This window comes from Triplophysa dalaica, chromosome 22 (genome assembly GCF_015846415.1).
Source record: "Triplophysa dalaica isolate WHDGS20190420 chromosome 22, ASM1584641v1, whole genome shotgun sequence".
NCBI lineage: Eukaryota > Metazoa > Chordata > Actinopteri > Cypriniformes > Nemacheilidae > Triplophysa > Triplophysa dalaica.
Window position 1 is genome coordinate 4025760 of NC_079563.1, and position 15328 is coordinate 4041087.

The 15328-nt window shown below is 43.5% G+C and overlaps 2 protein-coding genes across 2 annotated transcripts in view; both read right to left on the bottom strand.

Annotated features, from left to right (window-relative positions):
* LOC130411380 (NACHT, LRR and PYD domains-containing protein 3-like) overlaps nucleotides 1-15328 on the bottom strand; it is a 34535-nt gene that overhangs the window by 10922 nt on the left and 8285 nt on the right. The window contains exons 3-5 of the mRNA XM_056735975.1: nucleotides 7612-7725; nucleotides 5575-7443; nucleotides 5256-5426 (exon numbers count right to left, since the gene is read on the bottom strand). Of these exons, the coding sequence (XP_056591953.1) occupies nucleotides 5256-5426; nucleotides 5575-7443; nucleotides 7612-7725 (2154 nt within the window). The remainder of the gene's footprint in view (nucleotides 1-5255; nucleotides 5427-5574; nucleotides 7444-7611; nucleotides 7726-15328) is intronic.
* LOC130411381 (uncharacterized) lies at nucleotides 22-5203 on the bottom strand. The gene has a single exon (XM_056735976.1). The coding sequence runs from the start codon at nucleotides 1530-1532 to the stop codon at nucleotides 171-173; it is 1362 nt and encodes a 453-aa protein (XP_056591954.1). The 5' UTR covers nucleotides 1533-5203; the 3' UTR covers nucleotides 22-170.

The window sequence follows — 15328 nt, forward strand, 5'->3', positions numbered from 1 at the left end:
GTTCAGCTGCAGGTGATGGGCGTTCATCCAGAGCGAGATGTCGGCTAGGCAAGCTGAGATGCGTGCAGAGACAGTCGGATCGTCAGGGCGAAAAGACATGTAGAGTTGAGTATCATCCGCATAGCAGTGATAGGAAAAGCCATGTTTCCTAATGACAGAGCCAAGGGATGTCATGTATACAGAGAATAGCAACGGACCAAGCACTGAGCCCTGAGGCACACCTGTGTCCAGATGATGGGACTCCGACACCTCATCTCTCCAAGATACTCTAAAGGACCTACCCGAGAGGTAAGACCTGAACCATTGTAGCACCATTCCAGAGACCCCCATTGCCTTGAGGGTGGACAGGAGGATGTGATGGTTAACTGTGTCAAAGAGTTGTTGATTTTAGTATGGTAGTATTGGGTTTTCGCAGAGGAGACATCCGCAGAGAAGGAAGAGAGAATAGACTGGTAGAGAGAGAGGTCAGTGGGTTCTTTAGATTTGCGCCACTTTCTCTCAGCAGACCTGAGAGATGTGCGATGCTCACGGAGAACATCAGATAACCAGGGGGCAGAAGGAGATGCACGAGATGGTCTAGATCTAAGAGGGCATAAGATGTCTAAGCAGGAGGTTAGTGTGGAGCAAAGGGTGTTGGTGGCAGTGTTAGCATCAAGGAGAGAGAACTGTTTAGCGGGTGGGAGAGTAGCAGAGACTGCAGAGGATAGGCGGGAGGGAGAGAGTGATCGTAGGTTGCGTCGGAATGTCACCAGTGGGGAGGCATGTGTAGTGTCTGGAGAAGTTAAGTCGAGATCAAGAGTGATGAGGAAATGATCCGACGTGTGCAGTGGGGTTACCTGGGAGTGATAGGTGAAGCAATAGCGTGTGTAGATGAGATCAAGTTGATTACCAGATTTATGGGTTGCTGAAGTGGGGACTCGCTTGAGGTCAAACGATGCAGTCAGGTTGTTGAAGTCAGCAGCCTGTGGTTTTTCCAGGTGGATGTTGAAGTCACCAAGTACCACCAGAGGAGTACCATCCTCGGGGAATGATGACAGAAGTGTGTCCAATTCCTCCAAGAAGAGTCCAAGGTGCCCTGGGGGACGATATATAACTACAACATGCGTTTTAACAGGGTAGATGACAGTGACAGCATGAAACTCAAAGGCGGTGTTGTTGCATGAGGGTGCAAGCTGTTTGAATTTCCAGTCGTTAGGAATAAGTAGACCAGTTCCTCCGCCCCTCCCTGATATGCGTGGGCTGTGAGAGAAAGTGTAGTTATTGGAGAGTGCAGCCGGTGTGGCAGTGTCCTCGGGTTTGATCCAGGTTTCAGTAAGTGCTAAAAGAGAAAGACCCGAATGTTTGGCAATAGCTGTGATGAAATCTGCCTTGTTTACAGCGGATTGGCAGTTCCATAAACCAATAGGAAAGGTAATAGAGGTAGTGCTGGATGCTGAAAGAGTACGCAGGTTGCTAGCATTAGCCATGCGTGGCCTTCTGCGAGTAACCGTTTGTGTACGAGATGTAATGACAGTGTGGATTTGGAAACACATAGTAAAAAAGGAAGGAATGTACAAGACAAATAAAGATAATAGATAAGTGCAATAGTCGAAGTGCAAGCAGTAATACTCAAGTGCCTTGTCGGTGTCCTTGCTCGGTGGAGTCGCACAGGTAGAGTCGATGGTCTTTACTCTCTTCGGTCTTCACGCGATGAGGGCTGCACGCGACCGCTGCACGCGGTGGATAGTCTTACTATATACTAGGGGTGTGCGATATGACGATATTAGATCGTGAACGATTAAAATGACTGCACGATCCACTTTTTCGGGAAAATCGTTAAATCGTCCTATATAGTAGTGTTCTATAGAATTCGTCAACATACTTGCGATAGATTGCGCCATGTAAACAAGCTTGTAATACGATTCAAGTATGGAAGGAAGGAGTCGGGAACCGGAAGACATTTAAACAAACATTTAATAAAGTAATATAACAGCCGGCGGCCCCTCACGGACGACCGCCGGCGCAATAACATTAACATAAACATAAATACAAATACAAACACAAGTTCGGGCCCGGTCCTCTCTCTTCGACGGTCCGGTCGCCATTGTTTCTTTATACGCTCCCAATCTCCTACGTGGTGCGAGGCCGGTGCGCGCACCACTGGCGCTAATTAACAATCACTTACCGGCCTCGAACCACGGTCTCGCCCCGCCTACTCTACTACATACACCCATCACCCCTCACAGGCCGGGGGGTACCCCCGCGACTGTGCAAGCTCCCTCCCCCTCCCTCGGGGGGGGGGTGGGGTGGGGGGTATGCAGCGACGAGACGAGACAACGGGGACGGGAGCTCTCGGAGCGACCGGAAAGAGAGAGGGGAGAGAGGTAAAAAAAAAATTATAGTCCGGTTCCCTGACATGCTGCCGCTCGTTCCTCAACCAGCCGAGAGGCTCTTCCTCGCGGTGCTATGCGGTGGTGCTGGACGTTCGATGGACGGCCCGATCCTCCTCCGCCTCCTGGCGGTTGGCGATGGCTCCTCCGTGTTAGGGCACCGGGGCAGCGAGTCAGTCCGCCGTTTCCTGCTCCTCACCATCATGGCTGTTGACAGCAGGATTCCGGCTCACGGCCAACGGCGCTGACTCCTCCCCTCCCTTTTGGACGGCCGCCATCTCACCTCGGCCCAGGAGCACGGCAGCGAGCTCTCTGTCCCATCCGAATCTTCGCTCCAGAACCAGCGCCTCGTGTAGCCACTGGCGGATCGCTCGTCCGCGCTGCCCGAACTCCTCAGCACCGCGATGCCCCTCAGCAGCGAGGGCTCTCCGACAGCATGTCTCTCCTTCCTCCCGGGTTTCGGCACCAATGTAATACGATTCAAGTATGGAAGGAAGGAGTCGGGAACCGGAAGACATTTAAACAAACATTTAATAAAGTAATATAACAGCCGGCGGCCCCTCACGGACGACCGCCGGCGCAATAACATTAACATAAACATAAATACAAATACAAACACAAGTTTGGGCCCGGTCCTCTCTCTTCGACGGTCCGGTCGCCATTGTTTCTTTATACGCTCCCAATCTCCTACGTGGTGCGCACCACTGGCGCTAATTAACAATCACTTACCGGCCTCGAACCACGGTCTCGCCCCGCCTACTCTACTACAAAGCTCGTATACATTGCTTGTGAATTCAGTAAGATTAAGTGACGCGGTCAGTGAAGATGGAGGGAAACACGGAGGACTTGGTCCCTAAAAAAAATTCTACATCAGTAATATTGAAATGGTTTGGGTTTTCCCCAACTGACACGGCCCAAACAACAGTTATTTGCAAATGTGGCAATGATAAGATTCGAGCGTCGTAAGGCGACACAACGAACCTTTTTAACCACCTCAAAATAAAAGGGACTGAAAGAGTATGCCGACAGTCAAATTATAAAGGGATCCCACGCGAGTAAATCAGGTACAACCAAGCATACGGAAACTAAAGGGCTTAAACAACGACTTTACCGAAAGAACCATTTGAGAAAAAAAAACACGTATCCGTATGACAGAACGAGCAAGCGCTGGAAAGATGTCACTGATGCGGTCGCATTTTACCTGGCCAAAGACATGATTCCCATAAAGACTGTGGAAAATGAGGGCTTTAAAAAACTGCTCAAAGTCGTAGATCCACGTCACGAAATACCCAGCCAAAAATATTTATCCTCCACGCCCATTCCAAAGCTTTACTCCGAGTGCCGCAACAAGATGAAAAACAAAATTCAAAATGTAAAGTTTTTTGCTAACAGCTGATTTATGGTCTTGCACTTGCATTAAATATTAACGTGATTAAAATATTCTTCAAAATATAAATGGTAAAGAGTATATTTTTATATGGGGACTTAGTTTGGCTGTATTGAAGCCCCTTTAATTTGCAAAATAGTCTTAAAACCAACTTGAAGAAGAACCGCGATAAAATCGTAAATCGTGATCTATCTGGAAAAAATCGTGATTTGAATTTTTTTCTAGATCGCCCACCCCTACTATATACCCGTTTTAGTCTAGCACTTGAATTCAGCAGGACACGCCTTCCAAAATCTCACAATAACACGCCAATTAAACGCAACTGTTAACACGTGACTCAGCGTGACTCACCGGACGCACACAATGGAAACGAAACTGCGCTAGATTTGATAAGACACTCACAATAATCAATTAAACTTACGACTTTCAGATGATTCTCAAACTGCAACAAACTGTTTCGCATTTAACCCACAGACTTACTTTCCCCTTTGAAATCGCAGCGACCAACCTGCCGCAGTACACAGTTCTGTGGTCCAGCTCCAGGAGAATAGTCCTCATAGTTGAGTATACTGTACCTTCAGAAGAGGCCATTAACGAAGCATTCGGAAAAAAATAATCTCTGGAAGGCAAACTTGTCAGCGGAGGCTGAAGATCGGGGATGGACAGCGGAGCTGGTACTGGTGGAAGTGGGCTGCAGGTGATTTGTTTTCAATTCCACTACAAGGCTGGTAAAAAATAGGGGATCAGAGGACAGGCCTAACGGACCATAGTCAAAGAACTTGCCACTGTCGCTGTGAGGATCAGCTACTGGCTGTGGTTGACGTGGAAGGACTCAATATGGGCTGCCAAATGACCATGTAATAAAATGGTGTTATGTGTTGTAATGTTACGCCATAGGCCCGGCGGTGCTGATCTTGCATTTCAGTGTAGGCAGTCGTGGAATGATAGCTAAAGGGTCGGACTTGTGACCAGAAGGCTGCCGGTTCGATTGGTTGAGGCGGATGGACACAGCATGGGCTGCCAGATGACCTAGCAACAATATTACAGACACCCAGGTCTGATCAACCTGCAGTGGGCCTCCCTTGGCTGAGGGTGTCTTGTTATAAAGTGACGAAACACAAAATTGGGCTCAGGTGCACAACTGACAAAGTGTCGCATCACACCTCACCAAAAGGCATCTTTCACTCAGGATAATATGATGCGATGAAAGTCGGAACACAACTCATTTGATGTCTCTCTGATAATGGCAAGGAAAGGTAAGTATGTATTTCTACAATCCTTAATCCCCGAACAGAGAGGATGCCTTATCCGAACCCAGTGAAACCTCAGATCTCCTTTTCCTAAATTCATATTCTTGACTGCTCACTCTATCATGCATAAGGCGTGGGAAATGTCCTATTGGGCAATTCAACTGTGCTGAATAATTATTCGGGATTATAACACCTAGTCCTTGTTAGCAAATCTATTCTTTGAAAGTATTTTCAGTTAAGGTGTCTGACCTCAGTGTATGTAGATGACAGTTGTGAGTCTTGAGAGCATCAGAGATCACCTTCACTCCTGAATCCTTAAGATCATTGTTACTCAGGTCCAGCTCTCTCAGAGACGTCGATGATTGTAGACATGAAGACAAACTTTCACAACACTTATCAGTCAGTCTACACCCGGACAATCTAAACACAACCAAAACAAAATGACACAAAACTAGTTTTAACAACACAAAATCCAGTTGTCTGAGAGGTTGTGAAGAAACATCTATGACCTCAGATTTATCAGGAGAAACACAGAACTGATTGTCATATATGAGAAGTGAAGACTCACAGAGCTTTGGTGCAGTTGATTACAGCTGGTATGAGTCTTCTTCTGCCCTCCTGTGATGTGTTGTATTTCTTCAGATCAAACTCATCCATCACTTCCTGTGACGTCTGAAGCATGTAGGCTATCGCTGAACAGTGAGTGAGAGAAAGTTTCTCCTCTGAGTGTTTGTCTGATTTCACAAACTCCTCAATCTCTCTGTACAGAGTCTGATCATTCACTTCAGACAGACACAGAAACAGATTGATGGATCTGTCAGATGATAGATTAGAATCAGCATTCTTGATTGTTTCTTTAATGTACTGTGTGATTGTGTTGATGTCCTCTGAGCTGTTGTGTTTGTATTTCAATATATCCTGTAAGAGTGTCTGATTAGATTCCAGTGAGATCCCCAGCAGAAATCTCAAGAAAAGATCCAGATGACCAGTTTCACTCTGAAGAGCTTCATCTACTGTTGATTTTAGTAGCCCAGACAGAGAGATTTCATGAGAACTGCTCATATCCTTGTCATATCTTCTCCCCAGGATAATCTGCAGGTCTGCAATGTTCTTCATTAAATGGCAGTAAAACACATAGAGTGCGGCGAGAAACTCCTGAAAGCTGAGATGTATGAAGCTGTAGATCTTCCTCTGATGAAAGACAGATTCCTCCTTAAAGATCTCAGTACAGATGCCAGAATACAGCGAGGCGTCAGTGATGTCTATCCCACACTCTCTCAGATCCTCCTCATAGAACATCACATTGCCCTTCATCAGCTGTTTGAAAGCCACTTCAGCAAGTTTCACAATCACTTCATTGTTGATCTCTGGATCTCTCTCTGGATCATACTTCTCATTCTTCATCTTCATCTGAATCAGCAGGAAGTGGATGTACATTTCACTCAGAGTTTTGGGGATTTCTTCCGTGTGATGTTGTGTCAGGATCTTCTGAAGCACAATGGATGAGATCCAGCAGAAGACAGGTATGTGACACATGATGTGGAGGCTTCTCGCTCTTCTAATGTGGGACATGATTCTGCTGGCTTGATTCTCGTCGCTGATTCTCTTCCTGAAATATTCCTCCTTCTGAGCGTCGTTGAATCCATGGATTTCTGTCACACGCGTGATGTATTTGGAGGGGATCTGATTGGCTGCTGCTGGTCTGGAGGTGATCCAGATGAGAGCGGAGGGAAGCAGATCTCCTTTCATGAGGTTTGACATCAACACAGCCACTGATGAAGTGTCAGTCACATCAGGAACTTTCTCACTGTTGTCTGAAAACATCTGTGTCATTCTGCTTTCATCCAGACCATCAAAGATGAACACAACTTTACACTCCTCATAAATCTTTGAGTCCACATCTTGAAGTTCAGGATGAAAGTCCAGCAGAAGTTTGTGAAGACTGTACTGATCATTTTGAATCAAGTTCAGCTCTCGAAATGGAAGCAGGAACATGAAATCTACGTCCTGATTGGCTGTTCCCACGGCCCAATCCAGAATGACCTTCTGCACAGAGACGGTTTTTCCAATTCCAGCGATGCCTTTAGTAAGAACACTCTTGATTTTATCTCTTTGATGTGATTGAGGTTTAAAGATGTCATTGCAGTAGATTGGAGTGTCTTGTTGTGTTCTTCTGGGCTCGTTGTCCATGTGTAAAACCTCATGTTCTTCATTCACTCCTTCTCTCTCTCCCTCTATGAGGTACAGCTGTGTGTAAATTCTCTCCAGGAGCGTTTGATTCTGTTGCACTTTGATTCCCTCAAATAACCTCTCATACTTGTTCTTCATGATGCTTTTGTGTTTGTCTTTGACTCTCTGCAGAACATCATCCACTGATTCATGATGAGAATCCGACTGCACGTCTGCACTCACATTATGTTTACATCCAATGTTTGATCTACAAAGAAATAAAAACACAACACCCATAAAACAATGTGGGAATGTGAAGGAGTTCATGAGTAAATCAATTGTAAAGAGAGTATTTTCTGTCTCAATGTCTCACTGTAGCTTCACTTTACATCAGTGATCATCAGTTGAATAATCAGACAGACATGTATATACTCACAGAGAGTCAGATGATTCTGATCCATCACTGAGATTAGGTGGAGGACCCATGGAGAAGTTACTCTTCAGAGACACAACACTGGGTTCTGGACGAGCTCTTATCTGACTCTCTGATCTAGAAATGTGTAATTTGTAAAAACAGAAATCATTCTTTCAAACACAACCCAGCAGTCTCTTCTGAAGCTTGACAGATGTGATGATAATAAACTGTTATTGTATTAGTGATGTTCTCATTCATGAAATGCATTGACTCATATTTCTCTCTCTCTCTCTTTGATGATGGAGACTGAATGTTTTTGTCATACTGATTACAATTTGTCTTACCACATTAATACAAATGATTTTTCTATAAAAGTCAAGCGTGTCGATAGTTGCTGTTGTAAAACATGTTAGATTTGTAGATATTATTCTATAAACACCAGGATTAAACAGTGGTTTGTTCAGATCAGTTCCCCAATGCGAGTTTAGCACTGTTAGTGATATAAACATGTTCCTTTGATCATATTTAACAAATCAAGACTTTTCACATATAGTTATAATAACATTAATGATGTGTTTTGGTCACTGTTATGACTCATTTAGACATTATAATGGATTGGTTGAAGTTATTTGATCAATTATATGGAATTGTGGTAATTTTACTACAGTCATTTGTGATGAACACATTCATGACACTTAAACACGCTAACACATGAAAATAGTTTGTGACTGTGAGTACTGCTGTTGTGTTTATGTTTTGCTTTCATTAAATATGACAAATGAGTCATGTAATGAACCTTTCATCTGCACCAGATTCTCTGATGGTTTTGTCCTGCGGTTCAAGACCTGAGTGTGGAATGTTAGAAAGAATATAATTGCTTTGATCTACAAAATGAATAAACGTCTTGGTTACGTATGTAACCTCAATTCCCTGATGGAGGAACTAGACGTTGTGTCGAGAACGACAGCTGGGGTTCGCCCTTGAGAACCAATCAACTCTGACTACTATAGAAGGTGCCAATGAAATTTGGCGAATTAACTTTGCATGCCGGTCTCCGCCCCGGATGTCCGGTATAAAAGGAAGCCGGCGTGCAGCATTCATTTAAGTCTTGTTCTGAAGTTAGCACAGCTCTCTCTCCGCTATACATTATTATAAATAAACAAATGCAGGCCCATCCAGAGGGAGTTTTAATTGTGGCAGGGGACATCAATCAAGCCTGCCTCAAATCTGTGCTTCCTAACTTTGTACAGTATGTACGGTGCTCAACCAGAGGGAATAACACAATAGATCACGTCTATTCCAACTTGAAGCAAGCCCCTTAGAAGAAAATCAAAACCTGCCATAAAGAACGTTCAAACCTGGCCTGATGGAGCACTCTCTTAGCTCCAAGATTGCTTTGAACGTACAGAGTGGAGTATATTTGAGCAACTAGATCTACAGGAGCGCACAGAGACTGTGCTGTTCTATATAAAAAGCTGTACTGATAATGTCATAGTGGAGAAACGCATCCGGATATATCCTAAGCCAAAAACCTTGGATGACCTCGAATGTCCGGACATCCCTGAGAAACTGCAACTATGCTTTCAAGTCATGTGATAGAGAACAGTACAGGGCGGCGAGGGCAGAGCTGCGGCGAGGGCAGAGCTGCGGAGAGGTATTAAAGCTGCTAAGACAGCCTACAAAAGGAAAGTGGAAGAAGATCTCGTCAATAACAACTCAAGGATGGTGTGGCAGGGGCTACAGAGCATTACTTACTACAAAGGGCCCTCACCTGTCGCTACCATCACTGATGTATCACTGTCTGAGGAATTTAATATTTTCTTTTCCCCCTTCGAGAGTGAGGCACCACACACAGCAGTGCGACCACCACAGACCTTCAGTCACAGCACACTCACGCTCCAGGAGCATCAGGTGAGGCAGGTATTGAAGACTGTAAATACAAAAAAAGCAGCTGGATGGGGTACTTTGTAAAGAACTTTCTGCCTGTTCCGACCAGCTAGTGGGAGTTTTGACTAGGCTGTTCAATCTCTTACTATCACAGGCTACTATGCCTCAGTGCCTGAAGTCAGCTACCATCATACCTATTCCAAAGTCCAGTGTCCAAATGACTATAGACCTATCGTTTTAACATCAGTTGTTATAAAATGCTTTGAGAGGCTCATTTTGCATCACATCAAGGCCTGGCTTCCCCCAAACCTAGTTCGCATACAGAGAAAACAGATCGACGGAGGATGCCATCAATAGAGCTCTACATACAGTACTTAGCCACCTGGAGCAGCCAGGGAGTTATGTCAGGATGCTGTTTATAGATTATAGCTCGGCATTTAACACCATTGTTCCTGATAATCTAGTGGATAAGCGGACCACCAGCGCTATCCCCCCTTCTACTTGTGCCTGGATTAAGAACTTCTTGACCAACCGCCCTCAAATGGTTAAGGTAGGCACCACCTGCTCCCCTACCCTGTCTCTCCCCAGGGTTGTGTGCTGAGCCCTATTCTGTATTCCCTGTATAAGTATGACTGTACATCTATACCCTCATCAAATACCATCATTAAGTTCGCCGATGATACTACGCTCATTGGTCTCTTCTGCGGAGGGCATGAGTCTGCATACAGGGACGAGGTGAACAGGCTGGTTGACTGGTGCTCTGAACATGACCTACTGCTTAATACCAGTAAAACCAAAGAAATGGTTGTAGACTTCCGGAAAAACAAGGGGGAACCTGATTGTGTTCAGCGTGTTTCATCTTATAAATTCCTTGGTACACACATCACAGACGACCTCTCCTGGTCTGCTAACACTTTTGCTGTGGAAAAAAAGGCGCGCCAACGACTCCACTTTCTAAGGATACTAAGAAGAAACCACCTAGAAGATAAATTGTTAGTGGCCTTTTATCGCAGCACTATTGAGAGTGTTCTGTCATATGGTATCACGGCCTGGTATGCCAACTGCAAAGTGGCGGACAGGAAAAACCTGCAGAGGATCATACGGACGGCACAATACATCACTGGCAGTCGCCTACCCTCACTGGAAGATATCGCAAGCATGCGGTGTCTCAGAAGAGCTAAGGCTATTACTGCCGACTCCTCACATCCAGATCAGCACCTGTTCAACCTCGTGCCCTCTGGCAGAATGTACAGGTGCATTAAGTGCAGGACCAACAGACTGAAGAACAGTTATTTTCCTTTTCCTTGGGCCAGCAGGACACTGAATTTATAACTTATAATACATGTGTACAATAAGGAGTGAGCTGTAGTCTCTATTCATATATATATTTATTAGTGGTGGGCATAGATTAATATTTTTTAATCTAGACTAATCTTGGAATTAATGTAGATTAATCTAGATTAAAATGGCTCATTTGAATTCTGCCGAAGGCATTCAGAATATGTGTGCTACCCAAATAATGACTAAAAGTAAGTCTTTGAGAACGGGTTTCTCAAGCCAGGTGGCGCATTAGACCAGGGGCTCATCTCCTGTTTCCAAAATGCATCACAAACTGCTTGAGAAGGCTGTTCTACTATGATAATTTGTGATGAAAATTAAATTATGTTCAATAAGATGTACTTGTGTAACTTCCGCAATAGCTAAGGGATGCTTTGCGTTTAGGTGGTACTTGAGACTGGAAGTGCTCCTACAGTACATTTACATTTAGTCATTTAGCAGACGCTTTTATCCAAAGCGACTCACAAAGAGTTAGGGAGCAACAAGCGATATGTCAAACAGGAGCCATAATATATTAGGTGCCAATACAAAGTTACTGGTTTCAACTAAAGATAGACCACTACCTGTAGAGAGAAAGTTCAATTTTTTTTTTTAATTTTAAACCAACTTTATGTAAACCAATTCCGTACAGTAACCAATTCAACATTGAACAAGGTGCAAACAACCTCAGTCTTGTCAAGGATTCTATTGGGAAGCTTCTTAAAAATACATTTTCCCTGAAGCAAACCCGGCGGCTTCATAGCTGCATCCATGTTAGCACGTCATGTTTGATGTGGTCATTTCACAGTAACTTTATGTTGTGTTCAGACCAAACACTAATGGCGCGTCAAGCGCGAGTTATTTACATGTTAAGTCAATGCAAAGACGCGATAGACCTACTTGCGGCGCGAATCGCGCAAATGAAGTCCTGGTTATGAGATGATGAGGTGACGCGAATGAAGCCCTGATTATGAGATGTTGAGGCAGCGCGAATGACGTGAATGAAGCCCTGGTTATGAGATGATGAGGCGGCGCGAATGAAGTCCTGTTATGAGATGACGAGGTGGCGCGAATCACGCGAGTTGAAAACTCTCGTTCTGGCCCCCGCCCCCTACAGTGCAATTAAGCTAGGTATACATCCGCGCTAAAATATCAAGGTGAAAGTCATCATAGCTTGCGTAGTATAGACCCAGCTCCCAACCCAACTTTGAGAATAGATTACCGGGACATTTTTTTATCGCGCGATAAGAGTCTCGCTGCGTTAACGCCGTTAACGGCCCACCACTAATTTTTATATGCAATTTCAGTGTATACCTGATGTACATTGACAATAAAGATTCTTAAAATTCTTAAAAATTCTAAGCCATTGATGTCACTGCCCAGGTAGCAGACGAACTCAACTCAACTCAACTCAACTTTATTTATATAGCGCTTTTTACAATTTTCATTGTTACAAAGCAGCTGTACATGAGACACATTTAATACAAGTATGAATTCTAAAGCAGCCCCCCCGGCCAGGCAGATAGTGCAAAACAATATGCAAACGGTGGTGAGGAACCCAAAACTCCCATCGAGAAAAAAAACCTCAGGGGAACCCAGGCCCAACCAGGGGATTCCAGTTCCCCTCTGGCAAAAGCTGCTGCCTCTGCACAAGCTCAACAGTGCTTGCACAACAAGGCTTAGTAAAAATATAAAAATTAAGGATTAAAGATTATCATTAACAATCTAATAGCATTTGAAATGTTGTAGGAAAAACAAAGTTGTCGCGTCCTTTATCCAGCTCTATCCTCTTAGCACTTGTCAGGTCACCGCTTTCCATTCTCAGCTCTGCCATCAGGTCTGGGCATGAACTGCATCCTGCGGTAACCTTGGAACAAAGAGACAAGACTGGCTGAGAGTAGAGTACTGTTCTGCACTCTTTGATGCAACAAGTGCATCATTTGTTGTTGGATGTGTTCCTGGTTCCGGTTGATCTAGATAATGCAGCCTAAATCCTCTGAGGATTAATATTATGGAGGTGTAGTGTATGCAAGATTAAAAAGATGAGTCTTTAGTCTAGATTTAAACTGACAGTGTGTCTGCTTCCCGGACCGTGCAGGGAAGAATATTCCAAAGTTTAGGCGCTAGATAAGAAAACGATCTACCACCTGCACTTGATTTTGAAATTCTAGGTATTACCAACTGACAGGACCCCTTAGAGCGTAATGTACGTGGAGGTCTGTAATACAATAGAAGTTCATTCAAATACTGCGGCGCTAGACCATGTAGGGCTTTATAGGTAATAAGCAAGATCTTAAAGTTAATGCGATGCTTTATAGGTAACCAGTGCAAGGTTGACAGAACCGGGGTTATATGCTCATACTTTTTTGTACGTGTAAGAACTCGAGCTGCCGCGTTTTGAACCAGTTGCAGTTTTTGTAATAGGCCCGCAGGGCAACCACCTAGAAGTGCATTACAGTAATCTAGTCTTGATGTCATGAATGCATGAATTAATTTCTCTGCATCTGAAAGTGACAGTATATGACGTAATTTAGATATATTCTTAAGATGGAAAAATGCAATTTTACAGGTGTTTGCGACATGGCTTTCAAATGAGAGAGTACTGTCGAATACAACGCCAAGATTCTTAGCTGATGACGAGGATTTTATGGAGCATCCGTCAATCGTTATGCAGTATTCTTGGTTGTTACGCATAGCAGTTTTCGGTCCAGTAAGTAACACTTCTGTTTTGTCCGAGTTTAGTAGTAAAAAATTGTTACTCATCCACATTTTTAAGTCAACTATGCAATCCTTTATTCGATGAAACTGCTGGGTTTCATGAGGCATCGAGGAAATATAAAGTTGAGTATCATCAGCATAACAGTGAAAGCTAATTCCGTGTCGCTTTATTATATCTCCTAGAGGTAGCATGAATAATGCGAAGAGCAGGGGTCCCAAGACTGAGCCCTGTGGTACACCGTACTGGACTTGTGATTTGCGGGACACCTCATTGTTTATTGCTACAAATTGAAAACGGTCGGATAAATAAGACTTAAACCATTTCAATGCTATTCCGTTAATGCCAACGTAATTTTCGAGTCTATGTAGAAGTATGCTGTGGTCAATGGTGTCAAATGCAGCACTGAGGTCTAGCAGCACCAATAACGAAATACAGCCACGGTCAGACGCTAAAAGCAGATCATTTGTAACTCTGATCAAAGCAGTCTCTGTACTGTGACATGCTCGAAATCCAGACTGGAATTCTTCATTAATGTCATTCCTTTGGAGGAAGGAGCATAATTGAGTTGAAACTACTTTTTCCAGAACTTTAGATATAAAAGGTAAATTCGATATAGGCCTGTAATTCCCTAGTTCTTTAGGGTCGTGTTTGGGTTTTTTTAAAAGAGGCCTTATAACAGCCACCTTAAATGCTTTAGGCACATGTCCTAATGTCAGAGGTGAGTTAATAATACTAAGAAGAGGATCTATAATTTCTGGGAGCATTTCTTTCAGTAGTTTTGTAGGTATAGGGTCTAGCATGCATGTTGATGATTTAGATGATCTAATGATTTTAGACAGTTCATCGTGATCTACTGTAGAAAATAATTGCAATTTCTCCTTAGGGGTGCTGTAGTTAGTTTGTTCAGCGGATTTCACTACAGGTGGCATTGTTATAATTTTTTCTCTTATATCTTGGATTTTACTCGTGAAGTAGTTCATAAATTCATCACTGTTATGCTGATAATCAGAATCTGACGTCGATGACAACTTATTTTTTGTTAATTTAGCCACGGTGTTAAATAAGAACCTAGGGTTGTGATGGTTTTCCTCTATTAGTGTTGAAAAGTAGGCGGATCTAGACGTTTTTATTGCATTCCTGTAATTTCGAGTACTATCCTTCCATGCTATACGAAATACCTCTAAATTCGTTTTCTTAAAGTTGCGCTCCATTTTACGGGATGCCTTTTTTAGAGTCTGAGTGAATTCATTATACCACGGTGTTGGGCTGCTATTTTTAATTTTCTTTAAACGCAGAGGAGCAACTATGTCTAATATTTCCGAGAAAGTAGAGTTAAAATTTTCAATAGTAGTGTCAAAATCGTCAACGTTATTACTCATGCTAGATATTTCAGACAATTCAGGCAGATTATCGAGAAACGCATCTTTGGTAGTTGAAGTGATCGTTCTACCATATTTGTAACAAGGAGTTTGATTTGCAGCCGTAGGCCATTGAAGCAAACATAATATCAGATGATGATCCGAAATATCTTCACTCTGCTGAACGATTTTAACATCGTCCACATTTATACCATAAGAAAGTATTAAATCTAAAGTATGATTACGAAGGTGAGTGGGTCCTGACACATGTTGACTAACGCCCATGGAGTTAAGAGTGTCTTTGAAAGGCTGTCCCAAGGCATCTGTATCATTATCTACATGCATACGTGAAGTACCATGACTTCAAAAGAATTGTATTTAAAATTAGACTTCTGAGAGGTAATAAAAGAATTCTTGTAAAGTGCAGCGACACCTCCCCCTCTACCTTTTAGACGAG